The following is a 25668-nucleotide window of genomic DNA, read 5'->3' on the forward strand; positions in this document are numbered from 1 at the left end:
TAAAGATGAATTGTACTTAAAACAATCAAGATGTCGCTGGTCAGACTACCAATGACCAATTTCAAGATGACTGTCAGAGCTGACTGCGCTGTTTCTGCATGTAGCCCCCTCCCTCTGTCTATAAAACTCTTGCCCACTGATAGTCAGTAGTCAGTGGTGGGGGTGGGGGAAGTCGGCCTCAGGCGTCCCCTCCCCCACCCCCACCCCGTTTGCTGGCATCCAAAATAAAGCAAACTTTCCTTTCCACCAACTTTGCAAACTTTCCTTTCCACCAAGCTTCTGGCCCCCACTTTCGGTTACAGTGGTTGATGACTGATAATGAGCCCCTGGATCCATCATCAGAGTTTCGATTAGATGTTCTATAGAACTAGCTTAAGCTATTTCATGCCAGTTTGAGTTGGGTTTCTATCGCTTGCAACCAAAAGTGTCCCAAAAAATATAATACACGTTTAACATTTTTGTAACATCAGAACCATTTTTTGAAGTCATGGAATAGCTTACTCCCCTCTCCTGTCTTCCAATCATGGTTTTAAAATCTTTTTGTGTGTGAAATAGAACAGCCTTATTGCCAGTTGGAGAAAGTTTTAGTGGTCTGGATAGAAGATCAGAGGAGCCATAATAACATTCCCTTAAACCAAAGCCTAATCCAGAGCAAGGCCTTAACTCTCTGCAATTCCATAAAGGCTGAGAGAGGTGAGGAAGCTGCAGAAGAAAAGTTTGAAGCTAGCAGAGGTTGGTTCATGAGGTTTAAATTTAGAAGCTGTCTCTATAACATCAAAGTGCAAGGTGAAGCAGCAAGTGCTGATTAGAAGCTGCAGCAAGTTAACCAGAAGACCTAGCTAAGATAACTACACTTGGCTACACTACACAACAGATTTTCATTGTAGATGAAATAGCCTTATACTGGAAGAAGATGCCATCCAGGACTTTCATAGCCAGAGAGGGGAAGTCAATGCCTGGCTTCAGAGCTTCAAAGGACAGGCTGACTGCTGTCAGGGGCTAATGCACTTGTGACTTTAAGTGGAAGCCAGTGCTCATCGACCATTCTGAAAATCCTAGGGCCCTTAAGAATTATGCTAACTCTACTGTGCCTGTGCTCTATAAATGGAGCAACAAAGCCTAGATGACAACACATCTGTTTACAATATGGTTTACTGACTATTTTAAGCCCACTTTTGAGAACTACTACTCAGAAAAAAAGATTTCTTTCAAAATACTGTTACCTAACTAAACTTGTGTCTGCTCACCTGCATGCAGCAAAGCCAATCTACTGACACCAGATTGGGGTGAAGGAAAGTGCAGCATTTATTGTAAGGCACCGTACAAGGAGTCCAGGACAGCTAATGCTCAAAAAGCCTGAACTCCCCGTGGATTTCAACAAAGCATTTTTAAAGTCAAGTTGAGGGAGGGGAGTCTCAGGGTAAGTGATCAGCTCATGTACAATTCTCTGATTGGTTGATGGTGAGGTAACAGGGTGGTGTCACAAGGGTTAACATCATCAATCCTTAGGCACCAGTAGGCCTGAGGGCCTGGGGGTCATCAAGTAGTTGACACCTTCCATTTGGTGGGGGTTTTAGAATCTGTAAAACAACCCAGGAAATGTGCTTTAGATACTACTATCTAGGTACTTCAGAGAGGAGCTAAAGTAGAGGATATGGGGGAGAGGTCTGTCCTGGGAAGCCCTCATAGGATCCTGCTTGGTTACAATATTACTGCTCATAGACCATGCACCTGGTCACCCAAGAGATTTGATGAAGATGTACAATGAGATTCAAGTTGTTTTCATGTCTACTAACACAACATCCATGCTGCAGTCCATGGATCAAGGAGTTATTTCAACTTTCAAGGCTTATTCTTTAAGAAATACATTTCATAAGGCTATAGCTGCCATAGATAGTGATTCATCCAATGGATCTGAGTAAATTAAAAAACCTCTGGAAAGGAGTCACCTTTCTAGACGTCATTTAGAACATTCATGATTCATGGGAGAGATCAAAATATCAATGTTAATAGGAGTTTGGAGGAAGTTGATACCAACCCTCATGGATGACATTGAGGGATTAAAGACTTCAGTGGAGGAAGTCACTGTAGATGTGGTAGAAATAGCAAGAGAATTAGAATTAGAAGTGGAGCCTGAAGATGTGACTGAATTGCTGCAATCTCATGATAAAACTTGCATGTATGAGGAATTGCTTCTTATGGATGAGCAAAGAAAATGGTTTCTTGAGATGGAATCTAATCCTGGTAAGGATACTGTGAAGACTGTTGAAATGACAACACAGAATTCAGAATATTACATAAACTTAGTAGATAAAACAGTGGCAGGGTTTGAGAGAACTGACTCCAATTTTGAAAGAAGTTTTACTGTGCATAAAATCCTGTCAAAGAGCATTGCATGCTACAGAGAACTCATTCATAAAAGGAAGATTCCATCAATGTGGCAAACTACATTGTTATTTTTAAGGAATTGTCACAGCACCCCAGCTTTCAGCAATCACCATCCTGATCAGTCAGCAGCTACCAACATTGAGAAAAGACCCTCCACCAGCAAAAAGATTACAACTCACTGAAGGTTCACATGATGGTTAGCATTTTTTAGTAATAAAATCTTTTAATTAAGGCATGTACATTTTTTAGACATAATGCTAGTGCACACTTAATAGGTTACAGCATAGTGTAAATATAACTTTTTGTTTGTTTGTTTGTTTGTTTGCGGTACGCGGGCCTCTCACCGTTGTGGCCTCTCCCGTTGCGGAGCACAGGCTCCGGATGCACAGGCTCAGCGGCCATGGCTTACGGGCCCAGCCGCTCAGCGCCATGTGGGATCTTCCCGAACTGGGGCACGAACCCGTGTCCCCTGCATCGGCAGGTGGACTCTCAACCACTGCGCCACCAGGGAAGCCCTAAATATAACTTTTATATGCTCTGGGAAATCGAAAAAATTGTGTGACTTGCTTTATTGTGCTATTCACTTTATTGGGGTGGTCTGGAACTGAAATTTAGCCGTCTTTATAAATTTACAAAACAAATGACAACATGTGAAATAGGCTTCTAAGCAATTTTCAAGTTATGTACAACCCCCAAACCATAAAAAAGATTAAAACTTAGTGCAAAAAATTTACAAAAATTAACTACAAAATAGGAAAATATTTGTTAACACATAATAGGCCAAAAGTTTATTTCTTTAATTTATAATGAGTTTTACAAATCACTAATGAAATTGAGCATGAACTCGCAGGGCCCTTCTGGACGCAAAAGCCTTTCCTTGTCCCCTGTTTCTTGTTTGTAGGAAAAAGGCTTCAGCCTCCTAGACCTTCCAAAGGTACCAAAGGGCAGATTCAAATAGTTGCTAATCAGAAAAGTGAGGGAAAGCAGAAACAAAGGAGGAGCAATCAACAAACAATAGTGCAGCAGTAAAACAGAGTTCCAGCTCCTTTTCAAGGAATACACATAACAATATATCTTTGAGTTCTTTGGTAGGAAATAAGGCCCCCACCCAGGTGGAGGATGGTAACTCCAGGCTGAGCACCGAAGTCCTAGAACATTGTCCTGTTACCTCACCATCAACCAATCAGAAGAAAGTCACACCCTGTAGCCCTCACCCCTAATTTTGCCTATAAAAACTTCTCCCAGAAAACCGTCTGGGAGTTTGGGGTTTTGAGCACAAGCCACACGTTCTCCTTGCTCGGCCCTGTAATAAACCTTTCTCTGCTCCATACTCCAACGTTTCCATTTGTTTGGCCTCACTGTGCATCGGGCACAAAAACTTACATTCAGCGACACTAAGAGAAAAAAATGCAACTACCCAATACAAAAACAGGCAAAGGATATTAACAGGCAGTTGAAAGAAAAAGAACAACAAATAGAATCATCCTTAACTTCACTCATAATTAAGTAAATGCACACCAATATTTTTCAATGATCAGAAAAGCAAGCATAAAGTATTCTGCTAATGCACAATGTTGGCAAAAGCAGGTGATGGAAATGTAAATTGATACAACTTTTTGGAGGGCAATTTTGCAATATCTATCAGAATTTAAAATGCTTGTACACTGTGAACTGTAAGTCTACAGCTAGGATTTCATCCAGTGAATAAACTCTCAACAGTTACCAGGCATATGTTCCAATGTATTTACTGATCCATCATCATTAATAACAAAAACCTGGACATGACCTAAATATCCATCAGTTAGTGTGCTTGGTTGAATAAATTATTATATACCCAAACAATTCAACATTGTTTAGTATTGCAAATTAAGAGTTATACATGCTGTTAAAAGAATGGAATCATACATGCTGTTACATAAAGTGAATATAAACAAAAAATACTGTAACAGGAAAGAACAAAATCTGACTCCATGTTGGATCTGTTTCTTTTACTTTAACCTCTGCTCTCAGTTGCTTTTTGTATGTTGTCTATAGCTATTGGCATACATAATGGCCTCCTTGGGGGAAGCCTGTCTCTCTGCCTAAATATTAAACTACAAGTGCCTTTGCTGATCTCACAGGGAAACATTCTGACCCTGCCCACCTGTGAATGGCTGCAAGAAAGAAGAAATTAACACATCCTCTACCTGAGGCTGGCCAAACCAGCAGATGTTTTGTAAGACTTATGGCCTTTTTACTTTACTTTCACACCTCCTCCCCCTCTCTGTTCTATAAAAATAAAACTAGCATCGAGACCCCAATAAGATGGTACTCTAGGACATTAGTCTGCCATCTTCTCGGACTCCCGGCTTTCCGAATAAAGTCGTATTCCTTGCCTCAACACCTCATCTCCCGATTTTTTGGCCTGTCATGCAGCGAGCAGAGCGAGCTTGGACTCAGTAACAATACCATATGTATTCTCATCTGTTTATGTACATGGAGAAATATATATAAACAATTTTCCAGGAATCATACAAAAGAAACTGTTAATTAGGCAGTCAGTTAAGGCAGAACTTTAGGGAGAGGAATTAGTAGAGACTTTACTTTGCATCTTATGACTTTTGCTTGATTTAAAATTTTATTTTACCATATATATTTATCTATATTATATATTTATGCTGTATTACATAGTATATTTGATATATATTTACACATTATACGATTATATGAATATATCATTGATAAATTATATATTATACTATATTTTATATATTAATACTGGATAATTTATAATAAATATTTTATATAATATATATTAATATATATCATCCATATTGAGATACCTTTTTAAATCATGACTGGGAAAGAATGGGCTTCCATCCTTTCTAGATGGTGTTTTAAAATTTATTTTATAGAAACTAACATAAAGCAACTATACTCCAATAAAAATTAATTAAAAAAAAAACATCATCCAAAATAGCTTTAACATAATATCATTTTCCTGATTATTTTAATTATTATTTCCTTCTGGGTGCTTATGGTTTGTTCATTCTACAATCATCCATCTTTCTTAGCAGATAGGCAAAAGAGATGAAAATGTGTGGTGAATAAAATGTACTGTTGTTTCTATAAAATAAAATTTAAAAATAAAAACAAAATTTATTTTATAATAAAATACAATACCATAGTATAACCAGTTTGTTTTCCTCTCTCAAGAAACTTTTAGCAAATATTTGAACATATGGTAAAGAATCTTAAAAATAATACCATTCTTGGTACAACCACTTGGAAAAGTTTGCCATCTATGGTTTGTCACCTTCTATAGAAGGTGAAGAACATACCCTACGAACCAGCAATATCCTCCTAAATATAGACCCTACAGAAACACGCATATATTCGCCATCACGTGTACTAAAATGTTCACGACAAAAGTGTTCCCAATAGCAAAAACAAAAGCTAACGTGGAAACCAGCAAAATATTCATTAACAGTAGAATGGCTACATAAATTGTGATATAGCCATACAAGGCAAAGCTATAATGTTGTGAAAATAAATGCACTATGACACATCAGCGTGGATCAACTGTACAAACATATGCTGAAAAGAAGCAAGACACAAAGAAACATGCAGTATGAATCCATTTATATTATGTCTAGGGGTGTATATACAGATAGGAAAACCAAGGAAATGACTATCACAAACTATCTGGGAGTGGGACAAAAGGGCTGTAAGGACGAAAAGGCACACTTGGGGGCTTTTGGAGACCTGGCAATGTTATGTTTGGTTACCAAATCATGAGTTATACAGATATTTGCTTTGTAATTTTCATCAAAATGTACATATATGTTTAAACACTTCCCTGTATCTGTTATATATCATGATTAAAAACTATAAAAATAAAACAAAGCACCTAATACACAAAACCAATATTCTGTCTATGATACCAAAGAATATTTTATGTTAGTTTCCAAGGAGTCATCTTTTGGGCTTGCAGGATGAATTCTAAGGTTTGGGCATTTATAACCCCAAAATAAAGTACAGAGAAACTGAATATAAAACTGTGCCCAAACCATCACAATAAAAATCAGTCCCATTACTGAGTATATTTAGAATAGATGAGAAGATTATTCTTCATTATTAGATCTTTAATAGTTCTTCCTAAATCAGATATAGGCCATTCCTTTTCAAGAACATAGTATTTCTTGATGAATTTACTACATAAATTGCAAATCCTCTTAAATATTCATACTAATGTATTCTTCCTGTCATCATTGCTTATATTTACCCACCCTGCAAAAAAGGAATCTGAGAGCTGAACAAAAGGAGTACGTGAGATATGTCAAGAGGCTTAAAATCATCTAATTAAAAGAAAATCTCTTCTCAACTTAAGCTCCACATCCAAATACATATTGGTGGTGACGGTGAAGGAAGAGGAAGAGAAGCTTTGAATTGCTATGGTACACCATCACACACACACACACACACACACACACACACACCATTTTGTATGGGGAAGCCCCCACAAAATGTTAGCTATGTATAATTTTCACTTAATATTTCTAGGTACATTTTCAGTTCCATGTTCAACATAATTGCCATTTTAATAGAATGTTTTATAACCCTTCAAAATGCAGATTTCTACCCACTGGCAGGACTCATCATCAAAGGGAATTCCAATTCCATGGGTTTTGGCTGGCCACGTGACTGCCCAGTAAAAGATGACATTTCCTAACCTGCTATGCATAGCCAAGTGCCTAAATTTTGGCCAGTAAGATGCAAGAATGCGAGTATGTGTGTGTGTTAGTATGTGTGTGTGTGTGTGTGTGTGTGTGTGTGTGTGTGTGTGCACGCACGTGTGTGTTGTTAAGGAAGTTGCTTGTTTTCTACTCTCTAGTTCCCACTGACTAGAAAAAAGCAAGATAGAAAGCAACTGCCTCTGACCCAGAGATGAGAGCTCCTGATGAGAATGGCAGAGCTACCTGGCCAGTTTGAGACACAGTTCTGCACTATAGTCTGAGTAAAAGATAAATGTTTATCTTATTTCTGCACTGAAATTTGAGGATACTGTTAAAGTAGACTTTAATATAAAAGCCAAAATACTCAAATTATTTGAAGAAAATTATTAAATCATTGCCTTATACCAAAGCAAAAGTAAATGTTATATAAGAATTAGGAGATTAAACATAAAATGTTAAACTGAAACATATATACATACTAATTTTATGCACATGGTCTTGTAATGGCAAGGTTCTCTCTAAGCATTATATAAAAGGTAAAAATCACAGAGGAAAAGATTGAGATACTTGATCGCAATCTGTTTTAAAAATAACTGCATGTCAACACTAGGATGAACAAAACTACAATGCAACTGATAAACTGAAGAGAAGCAGTTTAGTTTAAGGTTTATGTCTGTGATACCTAAAAACTCCTAAAACTGGTAAGTAAAAGACATTGGAAAAATGGCAAGGAACATTGATAACTATATATACAGAAAGATGCTCATGTTACTGGTAAGTTTTAAAAATTACAAAACAAAATATATAATAAATCTTTTTGTAATATCAAAAAGCAAGCCATGGGAGCCAACTCTGGTTAACTTAAGAGTGAATTACTGGGAGAATATAGGAAAGCTAAAAGCAAAGAGAACTGGATGCAAAAAGGACAAGAGAAGTAGTTCCAGAAGGACTACTATACAGACTTTTCTGAGTGCTATCACTGAAATAAAAGGACAGTTCCATGGAAACAGTTTGAGGTGGAAGATGAAGTTTCGCTGGTGACTGCTTTCCAAAGATACTCCTGTAAGGAAATGAGGAGGCGAGACTGGGCAGAGGGAGAAGCCAACTAACGCTGCAGATGCAGCTGAAGCCTTAGCCAACCCCACAGGGCGCTCGTCAGAGCAGTCCCAAGGAGAGGCAAAGGCCTTTGTTTTGTCCCTTTCTCCAGTCCACCCTTCGGCTGCCCATAGGCAAGGCAGCTCTCTAGTTAGGGAGGCAGTGAAGTACGAGCAGCTAACAGACCCAGCAACCGAACTTACTTTCTGACTTTGCACCACACCCCGCAAAATTCAAAAGTCTTAGGAGAACCAGACTGGCACATTTGGTCATGTGCCCACAGTTAGGCTGGGGCAGTCAAGGTCCTCCAATGTTCTGTCCTTCCAAAACTGCACAGAGAGGCCATACCCACACCCCACCAAAAAAACATTTGTACGCTATTACCAAAACAAGGCAGAATGGAAGCCAGACTTCTAGGATACAGAATATGTCTATTATAGATATCAACAGGCAATTCAGAAATAATGATATGTAAATGATGAATAAACTTTTAAAAGTTCACCCTCACTAGCAAGTGATGATCTGATAATTAAAACTTGCTAATGAGACTGACAAAGATTAAGAAGGATCTTTCTCAGAATTTCTAAGGATGGTGGGAGACAGGCACTCAAATACAAAGCTAATAGAAGAATAAACCGATATAACCTTTCTGAAAATCAATTTTGCAATGTATGCCAAAAGTTTTAAAAATACACATACCCTGAAATTTCACGTCTAGGAACTTAGCCTAAGAAAATAATCAATTATAAAAAAATTTATATGCACGAAGACATTCAATGCAACATTGCTTGTTATATTTATAAAGGAAGGAAATAAACTAAACATTAAAAAATAGGTGATAGATTCAGTAAATTATGGAAAATCCAAATAATGCAATATTATGAAGCCATTAGGACTCATGCATTTGCAAGATAATTATATATACAGAAAGATGTTCATGTTACTGGTAAGTCTTAAAAATTACAAAACAAAATATATAATAAATCTTTTTGTAATATCAAAAAGCAAAAGGTAAATGCTATTGTAGGGTGATGGCATTATAAGTACTATTTCCCTTTGATTTTTCCTATGACTTCTTTATTAAATATGTGTTACCTTTATAATTAGAAAAATATTATAAAAATCTAATTAATTGACCTCATAAATGTGGATTTTAAAATTTATATTCTGGAACTTTATGTCTTTAGAAATTGGTTGAAATAGTGGTGGACTTTCAGTTCAAAACTCTTAAAAAACAAAAAACATTTTTTGACTTATCGGAAGAGTTGTTACTCAGGGCCATCTTCGAAGTCAGATGTGGTAGCCCAGTTTCAAGAAAAAATAATTACTTGAATTGTAAAAGTCTGTCCTTAACTTTATGATCATCTGTTGTTTTTTCTGTTTTGTTTTGTTTTTTAAATTTTGGCTGTGCTGGGTCTCAGCTGCAGCATGCGGGATTTTCCTTGTGACATGTTTTAGTTGAGGCGTGCGGGATCTTTTATTTGCAGCAGGCGGACTTCTTAGTTGCAGCACGCAGACTTCGTAGTTGCGGCATGCGAACTCTTAGTTGTGGCATCCATGTGGGATCTAGCTCCCCAACAGAGGATCAAACCCAGGCCCCCTGCGTTGGAAGCACGGAGTCTTACTCACTGGACCACCAGGGAAGTCCCTGTTGTTTTTTTAAGTGGAATATTGAATTTAATAGTTTTGGCCCACATATAAAGAAGATTAAATTACTTGGAAAGATACCAGAGAAAAGTAATAAAAATAATTACGTACCTAGAAACTGGGCTCTATAATGACGTGCAAGAGGAAATCATTTAGAAAATAAAACCAAAAATAACCTTACATTTTATGGGTTTCCATAACCTCTGAAGGACATGAAGCAAAAAGTCTGAATTGTTAGAAGAATAATTTAGTTTAGCCATTAAGAAGAATATACTGTTCTTAAATAAGTATTTGAGCATTTATTACATGTCTAATACTATGGCTGTAAGGACTTGTAACCATGAGTATGTGTTACTAAAGGAAAAAAAAGTTTGTTTTTTTAAATGTCAAAGGCAGAACAAGTACTCTATTCCTCAATATAGGGGTTTACTATATAATCCTTTAAGATCCCTTCCATATTTATGACTTTGGATTTCAGGAATCTTACACAATTACAAAAACATATCTCAATTATACTTGTGGCTTTTTGAAAGCGAAAAACTGGAGTAATCATTAAGGAATATAATAGAGGATAAAAAGTTAGAGATTTTTCATTAAGAGTGCAGAAAATGCAGGGAATTCACTGGTGGTCCAGTGGTTAGGACTCTGCGCTTTCACTGCCAAGGGCACGGGTTCAATCCCTGGTCAGGGAACTAAGATCCCACAAGCTGTGTGGTGCGGCCAAAAAAGACAAAAAAAAAAAAAAAAAAAAAAAGTGAAGAAAATGAAGGTATGTAATTCAGTTATGGGGTACATTACAATATTTGACTCCATAAAGTAGGTGCAATTTAATTCTTAAGGCCTGTGTGTTTTGTTAAAGTGTTGGTGTGTGTATTTTTAATCTTTATTTTTGGGAAAGTATAGTGAAATACAGACAAAACATTCCTATAGCATACTTTAGTATGTAACATACATTAAGTGCATAATGGTTTTAGTAACAAACCATTAGTTTTAAAGGGCACAGTAGGAGGAAAAAATGGATTTAAGGTGAATAAAAAAGGAATGCTCAGTCTGGGCTGCTGTTCTATCTTCCAAATTAAGTGGCAGTGCAACTAAGGAGCCCATGTGCTGCAACTAAGGAACCCATGTGCCGCAACTAAGGAGCTGGCAAGCTGCAACTAAGGAGCCCATGTGTCGCAACTAAGGAGCCCACATGCTGCAACTGAGGAGCCTGTGAGCCACAACTAAGGAGCCCACCTGCTGCGACTAAGACCTCACGCAACCAAATAAATAAATATTTAAAAAAAGATTTAAAAAAAACAAATTAAGTGGCAGCAAAATAATTATACTAACAACTGCTTAAAAAACCCCAAATCTGTAACAGAAAAAGATAGCTTACATGCTACTCAAAAATCATTTAAAAGCTTCTCAAAATCAAAATGAAAAGCAAAATTTAAAATTAAACAGGACACACTCCCCCAAAAAGATACAATTTAAATGTTTAGCCTTAGAGCCATTTTTTTAAAGTTTCAATAAAACATTAAATGCTTCAAATAATTATTTAATGTTTATATATATTAGGGCTTACCATGTATCAGGCACTGTCCTAAGCAACTTATAGATAGTAATTAATGTAATCCTCATAACTCTATGAGTTAGCTACCATCATTATCTCTATTTTACAGATGAGGAAACTGAGGCACAGAGGTCACACTAGTCCACGTCACATGACTAGTAAGTAACCAGTGAAGCTGAGATTCAAATCCAGGTTATTTAGCTATGGGGACCATGATTGTAATCATTTAGCTATTTTGTAAAAGTATTTATTTGACATATTAATATTTGATAACAATTTTGAACTTTATTGCAAATGTTCACAGCCTGCAGAATTAGAAGTAAATCAGTGCAGACACAAATAACTTTTCCAATACAAAATTTTAGTGATTTGTGGAGCACAGGCTCCAGATGCGCAGGCTCAGTGGCCATGGCTCACAGGCCTAGCTGCTCCACGGCATGTGGGATCTTCCCAGACCTGGACATGAACCCGTGTCCCCTGCATCGGCAGGCGGACTCTCAACCACTGCGCCACCAGGGAAGCCCCAAATTTTGTTTCTTATAGTTAACTAGGAGTTAACAACATTTATCACTTAGAATATTTCTATTAATTAATAATGTTGGAAAAATATTGCATATCTATTCTTGATTAGCTTTATGACAAACACATGTATAGGTGGAGGTAGGGAATGAGAAAAGAGATTGTGTTTACTTTAAACGTATTTGTCGTGAATTTACTGCTTGGATAAACAAAACATAAAAGATTTCGATTCAGTAAAATCTTGGGCTATGTTTTCTGAAAGACATAATTTACAAATACTAATTTAAGTGTTATTTAGATAAAAAGCAAGTCAGATTTTGATTAATGTTTAATTCTATGACTGACTTTAAAATCTTTATATTTTTAATTTAAGAAGAATATGATCAGACTTAGATAAGAAAACAAAATTGTAACATTTATAGCATATACAAGCTTCTCTAGGGTAACTTATTTTTCCCATGATAATCAATTTCTCAAGGTCAATACCATTGACCTAACCTGTATGCTGATTGCTAGCTAGTAAAAGTGGGAAACCATAACCAGGTAGAATGTGAGCACAGCAAGCACATCTAACTAAAACTCAGTGTAAAAAAAAGATAAATAAAAACTGTGACTTTAAAGCTCCACAAGGTTTTGTATCTCACATGCTCTAATGGTGCAAGATGTGAAGAGTTGCAGGTCTAACATAATTTTTATCTCCTTTTAGGACATTTTAGCATTTGTGAAATGAGAAGCTTGGAACAACATCCTAAGTCCCTTCTAGTCCTAAAATTCTGAGTACATTCGATACATAGTAAGGACATTGGTACATACATGGCCAGACCGACTTCCTGGCAAAAGGGGAAGATGAGCAAAATGCCTGGGTTACTCCTCCATCGTGGCCCTTACAAGTCTGTTCTCCTCAGAGTGTCTCTAAATTGACAACCGGTAAATCTGATAAATGTTTGGTAGCAGTGAACTACACGAGACTTCTCCTGACAGTGTTTCTACAAGTTTCACATGCATACTTTGATTCTATCTCCTGGAGCCCTTGCTCCCTCTCTCATTACCCTCTCATTATGTTGGCTAATATATGTTACTAAATTCAATATATATTCACCTCTCATCTTTTTCCACCTCTTGGCCCAATTTAACACAGCTGATCCTACTTTGCAAATGCCTTCATCTGGTTTTCTTCTCATATCTCAGGCCACTTCTCCTTTAATCTAGTCATCAAATGTTGGAATCACACAAGTCTGGGCCCTAGGCCTTCTTTTGAACTCTATACCTATGCTGTTTTATATGGAAGCCACTAGCCCATGGGGCTGTTTAATAAACTTAAGTTAACAGAATTTAAAAATTCAGTTCAATTGCCCTAGGCATTTCAAGGGCTCAAAAACCACAAGTGGCTCATGGCTATTGTATTGGGCCACATTGATACAGAATACTTCCAACATTCTATTGCACGGCGTTGCTCTATTCCATCTTACTGAGTGACCGTATTCATGCCCATGGTGTCAGTTACTATCATCTATTTGCAGAAAACCCTCACATTTGAACTCTCATGCAAACTTCTTTTTTGAGCACAAGACCCATGTAGCCAAATGCTGTCTTAATTTTCCACTTGGATGTCTCAAAGCCCAAAATGCCCCAGACCAGCTTTTTCATCTTCAAACCTAGCTTTAGAATGTCCTTCCTCACTAATGTCACTGCCAACTAACTCCAGGTGAACAAGTTTGAAAACTCGTTATCCTTCATTTTCCCTCATTCCTTCAATCCATTTCCAAGTCCTCTGAGTTACATCTTAAGTACCATATCGCTCAAATTTTTCCCCTTCCTCATTTCCCTGCATCCTCCACAATCCAAACTCCTATAGCTTGATTAGTGGAGAAATCTCCCTGGATTTAAATCTTGGTTTTGGCTGAGTGACCTCAGACAAGTTTCTTAAACTCTTTTCCTTAACCAAGCTTTTCATCTGTAAAAATAGGAATAATACTATAATGTTCTTCATAGTGTTGCTGTAAGAATTAAATAAGACTATGAACGTAGAGTTTAGCACAGTATACAGGACATAAATTCCCTATAAATGTTAGCTACTATTATTACTATCAGCTCATGCCTAGATTACTGAAATTGTATCCCGACTTTCCATACTTATTCTTGCTCCTCTCCAATCTTCTGCCCGCAATATAATAACTAGAGAGACTTTTAGTAAATGTAAATCTGATCATTTGTGCTCCCCACCCCAAATCTTCCTGGAAACCCATTTTATAGGTTTTATAGGGCTTTTAGAATAGACTCATCTTTTATTACTCTTGTCCCTTAATCCCTATTCTTTAACCAAACTGACCAAGTTCATTCTAAGAGGCCTTTTGCTCACCGTATTTCCCTTTTCTCAAACCCCTATGAAAGTTATAGTTTAATTCTAGTCATCCTTCAGACCTCACTGAAGAGTCACTTCCTCCCTGACTAAGTTTGGTCCCTCTCTTTTGCATTCTCATTGTACCATATTCCTCTCCTAGAACTTCTCGGTTTGCCATCACACGTTTATGAGTGACTATTATTTGTTATTACTATACATTTCTTTGTTTCCTCCAACAGACATATCCGTTTGAGCTCATGATATTCCTCCAACCCAAGCCTGCTCCATTCACCATCTTCTACATCTCAGAAAATAGCAATATCATTCTTCCAGTTAGGCCAAAACTCTTGGATTCTCTACAATACTCCACATCCATCAGCAAATTCTATTGCCTCCACTTCAGAGCTTGACCACTTTCCTCCCATTTCCACTGCTACACACAGTGGTCAAAGCCACACCTTCACTTCCCGGATTGCAGCAATACCTCTTAACACATCCCCTTGCTTTTTTCTTCGTCACCACTGCTTACCCACTTGTGTATTTACAACAAGGCAGCTAGACTGATCCTTTATATATCATCAAATCATGTCATTCCTCTACTCAGACCCTCCAATAACTTGCCATTGCTAGGGACTGTACTGTGTCTCCCCCAAATCCTTATGTTGAAGCGCTAACCCACGTGACTGTATTGAAGATATTGCCTTTAATGAGGTGATTAATGTTAAATGAAGTCATAAGGGTGGAGCCCTGATCAGATAGAAATGGTGCCCTATAGAAGAAGAGACATCACAGTTCTCTTTCTACCATGTGAGGACACAGTGAGAAGGCAGCCCAAGCTAACATACCATCCCACTCAGAGTAAAAGCCAAAGAGGTGCTATACATTCTGGACTGTCATGTCCCCAACCCCTAAACTCTCTGACCTTTGATTCTCCCCATCCCTTAAGCAGCTTCAGCCACACTGGCCTACATGCAATTCCATCAACATTTCAGGCATGCTCTCACCTTCAGGCCTTTGCTTTTCCTCTGCTTGGGACACTCTTTTCCCAGGTATTTGCATCACTCATTTCCACACTCAAATGTCACCTTCTCACTGGGGCCATCCTATGAAAAATTTTACCACCTCCATCTTACACACATATCCCATTCCCCTTTCCTTAGCACTCACTACTAGCATGCTACATATTTTACCTATTTATCTTGTTTATCGCCTCTCCCGCTAGACTATGAGCTCCACGAGAGAAGGGATTATCTGTTTTGCTCATTGCTATATCCCCATAACACAGAGCACCTCATAGTAGGTGCTTACTATTTGTTTAGATCAATGAATGTTGAATACCCACAGCCACCAAATTAGCTCTGGAGCTAAAAGGTACCACATGCATCAACTACTAAGGCAGCAATCTTGTAGTAGAAACTGTACTGCCTAAAGGACCACCTGATTGTTCTGGCTTGTTCTAGTTTTCTAATATTACTACAGCTCATGAGGGACTTTAAAAACTGTGGCTCCATGATCCAAGAGTGGTTCCTTCCTCTCTCCATCTTTACAACAGAGATAATAAACTGAGATGAAAAGTTGTGAATGTCAAATAAAATCACAGATAGGACAATTTTTTGAAAATTGCCTGGTTGCATCTTTCTTGACGGTATTTCCAAACAGTTCTGCAAACTCTGCCTCTCTTTGATCATGCTTCCAGGATTCAGCAAAGGATGTGTTTATCCCCATAAATAAAATTTAAAATTACGTAAACATCAATACAAAACTAAAAGACAAGTGATGGAAGAAACCATTCATGGTTATCTGTTTATGTAGGGCTGTGGGTAGAATTTAGGTTAAAAATGGATTCTACCGCTAAGAAAGTTGCAAAGTAATTATATTCCTCTATTTTTTAAAGAAGAGAAAATAGGCCTGCACAGAAGAAGTACCTTTCTGTTTTACTTGAAATAGCGGAATTCTTCACAACTTAAACCACGTCGAAACTTCCCGGTTAGTGCTCCACGGTTAGTTATTGCTCTCAGTGTATTCATTTCTATGCTTTTTGGAAATGCCTCCGGTTAAAAATCGTCTTGAAACAATACGGTATCACAACTAGGCTCCCTTCTCACCTTCAAACATCACAGCTTTTAAAATGAAGGTGTCATAGGAAATGTGGATACACCCAATGCATCACGACTGGAATTAGTATCTGGCTATGCAAATCTAACGCTGCCAGGCAGGTAAACGCCTCAAAGGCAGCACAGAGGAAATCCTGCCTCCCTCCAGGCTCAGGCCTGGAGTGAGTGAGGGGAGTCGCGGCGGGGCCGGAGCTCCGAGCAGGCCTCGCCGGGGGAGGCGCCTCCCCGGGAGGCGCACCTTGCCCGCAACTCCGGAAGCACCTGCGGTCCGGACGGGATAGCCCCCGGCATCACCCGCAGGAGCTCAGGGCCGCCCGCCGCTCCTGCATCGCCTCGGGTACCACGTGCCGCAGGGGAAGCGGCCCGGTAGCCCTGGCAGCATCTCGCGAGATCTCGCCGGCTCAGCCCCATATTGAGAGCTTAGAACTTAAAAAAAAAAAGCGAGCGGGCGACTGCCTCCGGAGCCGCCGCCGGAGCATCAGCAGTCGGCGTGAGCCGAGGCAGGGCCCGCGCGCCCTTTCTCTGGCCGGGTGGGCCGGACACCGTCCGCAGCCTGGTCTGCCGTGGCTTGTGCCGTCGGCCCACTGACGCGCTGACCCAGGGGCGGGGAGAGAGGGAGGAGGCCGGGGGGCCCCGCTCCTTTTCGCCGCAGAACGGGGCGGGGGAAGGAGGTGGAGGGGTGGGAGGAGGGCGACGGAAGAGGAGGTAGCGGCGCAGAGATCTTCCCGGCTACGGGGGCGAGGCGGCGCTTGGCCGCTCCCGGATCGCGCTGCTCATGCTGCCCGAGGCCCGGCGTGGACGGGCCGGACGCGATCCCTGAGTGGGGTAGCGCAGGAGCCTGGACTGGCCGGGAGCCGAGGGAGCCTCCGCCGCGCGCCACTGCGGGACCGCGGCTGGGCGGGCTGAGGGGCGGACGAGTCGCGGGCCCCGCCTCCCGCGTGCTGCAGCGGGAGCCACCAACGCCGCGGCCCCGCCGAGGCTTTAAACAGCGGGGCCCGCCCCGCGCCCGCCGCACTCGCGCGCAGACTCCGCTGCCGGAGGCGTTCGTGCCGGCCTGGGCTAGCGGCGGCGCGTGCGCGGCTTGGAGAGTGACTCCCTCACCTGGCGTTGCGGCCGCAACCACCGCCGGCCGGGGGCGCGGAGGGCGTGTAGCCCGCCAGGTCCGCCGGGCTCTCCGGGTCCGCCGAGCGTCGGGCGACGATGGAGCCGGGGCCCACGGCGCCCTCCTCCGGCGCCGCGAGGCTGGCGGGGGTCGGGGAGACGCCTCCAGCCGCCGCGCTGGCCGCCGCCGGGATGGACCTGCCCCGCACGGCAGTGCCCTTGGTGCCGGAGGATGCTGCGACTGCGAGCCGGGGCGGCGGCGGGGTCCGCGGGGAGGGCGCCGCGGCGGCCAGTGACGGGCTGGGCAGACCCCTGGGGCCCACCCCGAGCCAGAGCCGCTTCCAGGTGGATCTGGTTTCCGAGAATGCCGGGCGAGCGGCTGCGGCGGCGGCTAACGCTGGGGCGAGGGCCAGGGAGACCACCGTGGACGGGAAAGCTAGCGGCGAAAGCGGGCTAGCCAAGGGCAGCGAGGAAGCCAAGGGCCGCTTCCGCGTGAACTTCGTGGACCCAGCTGCCTCTTCGTCGGCAGACGAGAGCACGTCGGATGCAGCGGGGATCGGAGGCGACGGGCCCAACGTGAACTTCCAGAACGGCGGGGACACAGTGCTGAGCGAGGGGAGCAGCCTGCACTCGGGCGGCGGCGGCGGCAGTGGGCACCACCAGCACTACTACTATGACACCCACACCAACACCTACTACCTGCGCACCTTCGGCCACAACACTATGGACGCCGTGCCCAGGATCGACCACTACCGGCACACGGCAGCGCAGCTGGGCGAGAAGCTCCTCCGGCCCAGCCTGGCGGAGCTCCACGATGAGCTAGAAAAGGTGAGCTCTCCCGGCCCTCTCTGCAGCCCTCTCGCCAGCCCCCCCACCCCAGCCGCTGGTCCGCGCTGACCGCGGGATGTAGCTGCCGGCTCTCGTCTGCTGAGGCGGCGTGAATGAACGTGCACAACTCGCTGGCATCTCTGGATTCAGCTGTCAAGGGTGGAATTGCAGAGGAATGTAACTTAATCTCTTAAAAGTTGGCAGCGGGTTAGGCTAGTTACGTGATACCGGAGAGGCTGCATTTAACAATCTCCCCCATCCAGTTATATATCTTGTGTATGCTTTTTTTTTCTCACCCACGCTTAACAATTACCATCCCTCTGAATGACAGTTGTACTTTTAGGCCCCGAGAAGGGAATGTGCAGGAGGTTTAGGTGGTGAGGACGTTTCTCAGGAGGGAGTGGAGAGCACCTACCATCCGTGTCTTTTTTTAAAGGTTGTGTTGTGTGGCTTATGTACACCCGTTAGGGGTCCCAAGAGTGGGAACATTAGTATTTGAAGGGAGAATCTTAGCAGGGTGTGTTTGTGGTGTATGAATTATTAAAGCTCAATTCCTGCAGTCTTGATATAGAAATCTTAAGTCTTGGGACAAGCTCTTCCTGATAATGGCATAAATCCACTTTTATAATGTAAACCTTTTGGAAGAGGGTTACATCAAAAAGGCGGGGGGCAGAGTCTAAGAGAGAGGGAGAGAGAAATAGAATTGTTTTTTCTGTGGAGGATGTCCAGAAAGACCTTCTGGGGTTCTGTCTAAGCAGTTATACTTGGTGAACAGAAACCATCCCTATAAACTCTATTGATTTCTGTAATTCTTCTTTTATGGCCGCATACAACTTTTATTTTTTCAGGGTACAAAATCGTTCTTTTGAGATGACACTGATGCTTTTGAGATTTGATTAATAATTTTTTATGATTTGGGATTACTTGAAGACTGCCTTTATAAGTGTATAATGACTACATTGATGGAATTTTGTGAATGCAAAGAGTTAGCACCATATAGTTTGACACGATCGAGGTGTCGGAAAGTTTAAATACAGAAAGTATGTAATTTCTTTTGGATATGATTATTTGACTTCATACAGTCATTTCATACAAGACTGTACTTGTCCCAGTATTTGAAAATGTAACATTCATAACATTCATTGAAATAATTGCCCGAGGTCCCAACCCTTACAGCTTATTGATTGTTTAAAAGCCTGACATCATTTAGCTTTGGGTAATACTACTTTCATTCTGTTATGGTATTTTGTCATATAAGAAGAAAAACGATTTTTAAAACACTTATTTCATCCATATTCCTGTAGTTTCTTTCAAATCTATTATATTTTCCTTTCAAAACTCAAAATTCTCATAAAGCAGATTATATAGCTGGTAATTTCCCTTTTAGAGCATTTTTATTATTGGAAATATTATATAGATAGTTTCAGATTTCACCAAAACCCTGTAGTTTAGTAGTAAAACAGTCTGTATTTACCCATAAGTCTTAAAAGCTTTTTTAATTGAAGGATATTATATACCTTGATCTTGTATGCTTCCTAGGAATGTTTTTGTTATTTTAAACTAAATTCTGTCAATAACAAAGCCCTTCCAGTTCTCCAGATTTTCAGGTTTTTGTTTGTTTGGTGTTTTTGGTCAGTTCACAGTATATAAAAAAGAACACCTGTATTGTTTAAATGTATAGTAGTTGAAGAAGTCACCTAGCTTCTCAGCCTCAGCTTCCTCACCTTTCAGAGTTATTTTGAAGATTAGGGGGAAAAAATGTATGCAAAGGCCCACGTTCAGTGCCGGCAAAATAATGCTAGTATGGTTACCATTTGAATCTTATATTGGCCCTTAAGAAAATACATCGTTAAACTTTAGGACTTCAGTTTTAGATTCTCCTAATTTCTGCATTTTTCAGTGAATGTAGTATCTAAAATGTTATGTTCAGAATTTCATTTGTGCAGCATGTAGTGTAATGAGTTCTTTGTAGTTTTTTACCTTTTACCATTCGGGCCCTTTATGGGCAGCAAAAAAGGTTTATTAGGTTAAATAAGTATAGAACCTCCTCTTGAAGATAATTTTGTTTAGAATTGAGTGAATGGATTAAAGAGATGTGTCATGTTAAGGAATACAAATCTGGCTATAGATAAACCACTGCTGAAGGAGGGCAGGGGAGGCCTGATAGTATAGGTTGGCTCGATTCCCAAAAGTTGTTCTTCACTTTTTAGATTGACTCTTACTCCTTAAAACCTTTTCTGATGCTTGTAGCTCTAGGTGAAATCATAATACTTAGAATTCTGTAACATTTAATCTTAGCTCTTGAGTGACTGTCATGTAGTCTGCTTGGGTCACTGAATGCTTAAATATCTACCATGGATCTAACTTTGTGCTAGGAACTATGGAAGAACAAAAGAAGTAAAAGAAATGCACTCCAGAAACTTGTTGGGGGAAAGGACTATAGTGTCTTCTACATGAATTCCTTTTTTTGCCCAGCATTGTGACTTTTTAAAGTATTTTGCCTAGAAATCCAACTGAAGGGGAATAGTTAAATAACCATGGTGCGTCTTGCTATATTATGCAGCCATTCTAGGGCCAGGACTCATGAGTTCTCCATTTATCAAATATTTATTGGGGAGAAGAGTTTCTTAGGTGTGGGCCACCTGGCTGTGGCACTGCGGGATGATGCCGTGATTAGCAAAACAGATACTGACTCTGTCATACTCAGGCATACATTAACCAAATGGTTGCACAAATAACCTAGTTACAAACTTTTTTTTTTTTTTCCCAGTGCTATGAAAGAGAAGAGTTAGAATGCTGGTGAGGATATAATAGGACCTAATTTTAATTGGGGTTTGGGAAGCCTTTTTTTTTTTTTTAACTGTGATTAGGTATTACCAAATAAAGTAATAAACAACTCTTAACTTAGAGTGCAAAATGAAAGCACCTTATTATTTTAAAGGTGCAAAAGCAAGAAAATACAGTATAAACTTATCCATTTTTAAACAGTCATCTGTGTGATGGGTATACAAAGTATGACATTGAAGCTGAAACCTGAAGGCTAAGTTGATGATAGGGCAGAACAATATTCCAGGCCAAAGGAACAAAATCTGTGAAGATAGGTGAGAGAGTGGTATGTCAAAAGAACTATGAGGAGGCCAGTATAAGATTTTATTATAAAGGTAGTGCGACGTTATTGAGTTTTGTGTGAGGTAGCAACATGATCTGTTTTGTTTTGACACCTTTTGATTGCTGGATGGAGAAGGGTGAGAATGGAAGCAACTTTTACTGTGGTCTCCTTACAGATAGTAAGGATTGGGGGCAGAATGAGTGGAATGTAGGTGGATTGGATGTGGGAGTGAACGAGAAGCTGATTCCCAGCTTTTGGACTTGAGCAGCTGAACAGATGGTTGGTACTTTGCCTAAGATGGGAAAGGCTGGAGAAGGAATATAGATTGGGGAGGAAAGAAAGAATGCTTTTGAGTAGCCTGCAAGATATCTTAGTCCAAGAGTCATTTTGAGGGAGAAGGGGCAGGATATATTTTATATGTATATGAAATATATGTGTGTATGTGTATATACATATATATTTACATACATATGTACATGTATATATATTTATGTATTTATCATCTAAAGTCATGCATGAAGTTACTTGGGGAGAGTGGGTAAATAAGAGAACAGAAACAGGGTCTGGGATTGGGCCTGGGGAATGTCTAAAGGTCTACTAGAGATTGTGGCAACACTAGCAAAGGAAATTAAGAAGGAGCTGTTAGGCTGGTGAGAAATAGCCAGGAGAGCAGTGTCAGGGAAGCTGAGAGAAAAGTGTTTTAAAGAAGGCACAAAGTCTTCAGAGATATGCCAGTAATTGATTTTTTTTTTTTAAGTATTTCAAAGAATAAAACCGAAGTAGTGATTCCTGCCCCTACAAGAAGAAAGTAAAAAGTGGGGGGTAAACAAATAAGTATTTGATAGACAACTTCAACATGTATGATGGAAAGCATGATTATGAAATGTGGGAAAGTGTGTGGTGGAGAATCCATAATAGCTCCTACTGGATTTGAAGCAGTTTTAAAGTAGTTTGAAAAGAGTGCATTACCACTGCAGTTTTGTCCATAGGCCAAGACTTGGAGCCTTTTGCTGGTGGTATGTCAAATCTTTGTATGTGGCCTCTCTATTTTAGCCTCTCTTATTAATAAAAAGGGAAAGGTCAAGGGAACAGCTGTATCAAGTGGCTTATGTTTCACTGAACTTGTTGGTTTTTTCATTTAATTCCTAAGGAATAAGTCTTATACACATTTTACTCATGATAAAATGGGGTCATAAAAAGTGAAGAAATTGCTTAATGCCACTCTCACAGAAAGTGGTACAGCTGGCATTCACATCCAGGTTTTTCTTATTAATGCCAGGACATAGTAGCTCCTCTTTATTGTTATTTCTTCTTTCTCCCTATCCCGTGGACCTGCTTTGAGATGGCAGGGATGTTGAGGGGGACATGTTGGGGGTTGCCAACATCACTCTTCTATCTTGACCTCCTGAGAGTAGAATGGTTACATAACTGAGAGAAAAGAGGAGGAATTCTTGTGATAATGTAATTACTGACTAATATGACTGTCTCTTTCACTAGGATCTGAGCTGGTGTCTCATTCATCTCCAGACAGAGAATAGGTAGTTAATAAAGATTCTTTTATCGAATGTATCAGGGTGGGCAGTTCCTCCCACTTAACAGGGACTTTAAAACACTAAACAAGTGTAGCTGCTGCTCTAAATGCACTGTGCTGAGTCGTGGACAAGAAATTCCACACACTACTAATCATGTCAGTACAGAGCTTGAGTCTTTGAAGGTCGCCCTGGGGGAACCAGAATGGGTCACATGCCTAGGGATAAGGAATAGAGTAGGTCCAGGAATGAGTAAAGGTGGAACCTTGATCAGAAATAGTTGTGCAGGGCACAAACTTGCACTGTTTCACAATTTTGCCAGGGGCCCCACCCTCTAAACCCATGCCACGAGAGCTGAAGCCTGGTTTACCTGTAAGACTGTACACATTCTCCAAGTATATACCAACTAACTGCCTGGGGAGAAGGAAAGATAAATTTGGGGATTTAAAATCTGGCAAAAAATCTGTACACTGCTGTCGTAATCAGCGTCTTCTCTATGTGTGTTTGGGTTCATAGTCACATTCCCAATCTTGTTAGACCAGAATTTGAAGGACCGAAAGAGCATTTCTAGGTTCTTATGTATTTAGTGTGTTTGTTTTCACTAATTTTTAATTACATGTTGCATACGTGTTTGTAAAGTCTGTAGCACTAGTCACATTGGCTCCATGCTGAAGTGAAATGAATATGAATTTAGTTATTCAACAAATCTTGATTGAGCATCAATAATAGCCCTGTTCTGAGTGCTGGGGTTACAGCAGTGAGCACAACAGACTTGTGGAGCTTTCATTCTAGCAGAAGGAGAGAGTAAACAGATAGGTCAGTGTAACTGCCAAGAAGAAACCGAAAGGTGGATAGATGCTGATAGCTGGGGTGGTGTTATTCTGGGGGAGTTAGAGAAGCCCCCTCTGGTACATGAGCAGACACTAGACGGGAGTGAAAGATCAGCCCGTGAAAACACCTGAGGGGAAGAACGCTAGGCAGAGGACGGCAAACACCAAGACCTTGAGATGGCAGTGTGCCTGGGGTATGCTTGGCATGACTGAGAAACAAGAGGGCCAGCAAGACTGGAGTGACTAGCAGGAGAGTTATAGGGGAGGAGGTTAGAGCAATAGTGAAAAGCAAACAGTGTAGAACTTGGCAGATCGTGGTGAAGACTTGGGGTTTTACCCTGAGTGAGGTAGGGAGTCATGGAGAGCTCTGAGCACAGACTTGACATGACCTGACTTACATTTTTAAAACATCACTCTCATGCTGTGTGGAGAGTATCCTGTAAGGGGGTAAGAGTGGAAGCTGGGAAACAAGTTAGAAGCCTACTGCAGTGTTTTAGTTAAGATGATGATGACTTTTATGAAGGTGATAGTGTTTGATACAATGACAGCTGTTTAGATGCTGGATATGTTTAAAAGGTGGAATTGTTGGGATTTGGTGACTGTTTGGATGGCTGGTTGTCCCCTGTTGAGAATGGAGTCGATATTTATGAAGAGGTGGGAGACTGGGAAGAGCAAGTTTTGGAGGTGGACTCAAGAGTTGGGTTTCATTTCTACAAATTAGTTCTACAATGGGGCAAACACTTATAAAATTGCAGCTACTGGTTTGTGAAATAATAGAACCTAAGAAAATGGGTTTTAATTTGTAGTATAAAAATGTGCTTTTATGCTGCAAATTTCAGGTAAAACCATGAGAACCGGTAGTTTTTCAAATAGAGTATAAAGCGGTGGGGAACTAGTGGGTTGACTCCACAAAGTGAGAGAGTAAGGAATGGACGAGGAAAACTACTTAAATACTGAAGTTAAAAATATACCAATGGTTTCCCATTAAATATGAAATTTATCATCTGCCATTGGATTTATGATTCTTCCATTTTTCACTAGAACCTGTAGTAGTGCTTTCTTAAAGCTATTGTGAAAAACTTGGAGCCCATGGAGGACTTGGGGATTTCTGATTAGAAGAAGGGGGAAGTCTGAAAGGCAAACATAGCTTAGTGGAATCTTGTCTCTCTGCAGAAGCTGATTGTGGCTGATGTAGTCATAGTACCCTTGGGCTCAGAAATTTCTCTGCCTTAAATTTTCACTATGCTGTTCCTGAACACTGACAAATTAGCTATTCATCTAAAGTAAGAATACTAGAAACCTCTGGATGGTTCTTTGTTGGGTTGGTATGAATTGGTTCCTTCAACGATGTAGCTTCTAACAGAGTTTAGCGTGCGAGTCATTTTGGGGCTTTTTTTGTGGGTAGGTGGCTTGGTAGAGCAGGCTTTATTATACTCCAGTGGAGGAAGACTTAAAGGACCTATGAGGACCCTGATCATCTGCTGTGGCATGACTTTTACCCCATCGTTTCACCTAAATAGTTCTTTTTTTAAAAAATTTATTTATTTTTGGCTGCATTGGGTCTTCGTTGCTGTGCGCGGGCTTTCTCTAGTTGCAGAGAGCGGGGGCTACTCTTCTTTGTGGTGCGCGGGCTTCTCATCGTGGTGGCTTCTCTTGTTGTGGAGCATGGGCTCTAGAACGCAGGCTCAGTAGTTGTGGCACATGGGCTCAGTAGTTGTGGCTCACGGGCTCCAGAGCGCAGGCTCAGTAGTTGTGGCGCACGGGCTTAGTTGATCCGTGGCATGTGGGATCTTCCCGGACCAGGGCTTGAACCCGTGTCCCCTGCATTGGCAGGCGGATTCTTAACCACTGCACCACCAGGGAAGCCCCTCACCTAAATAGTTCTTATTAAAGTCAC

At 40.8% G+C, this 25668-nt stretch overlaps 1 protein-coding gene across 1 annotated transcript in view; it reads left to right on the forward strand.

The window, feature by feature from the left end:
- The first annotated feature begins 17483 nt into the window (after positions 1 to 17483).
- SLC12A2 (solute carrier family 12 member 2) overlaps positions 17484 to 25668 on the forward strand; it is a 112263-nt gene continuing 104078 nt past the window's right edge. The window contains exon 1 of the mRNA XM_022588706.3: positions 17484 to 18303. Coding sequence (XP_022444414.1) covers positions 17575 to 18303 — 729 coding nt within the window. The 5' untranslated portion in view covers positions 17484 to 17574. The remainder of the gene's footprint in view (positions 18304 to 25668) is intronic.

This window comes from Delphinapterus leucas, chromosome 3 (genome assembly GCF_059928025.1).
Source record: "Delphinapterus leucas isolate spDelLeu-1000000601 "Yukka" chromosome 3, BTC_Dleu_Yukka2, whole genome shotgun sequence".
Classification (NCBI taxonomy): Eukaryota; Metazoa; Chordata; class Mammalia; order Artiodactyla; family Monodontidae; genus Delphinapterus; species Delphinapterus leucas.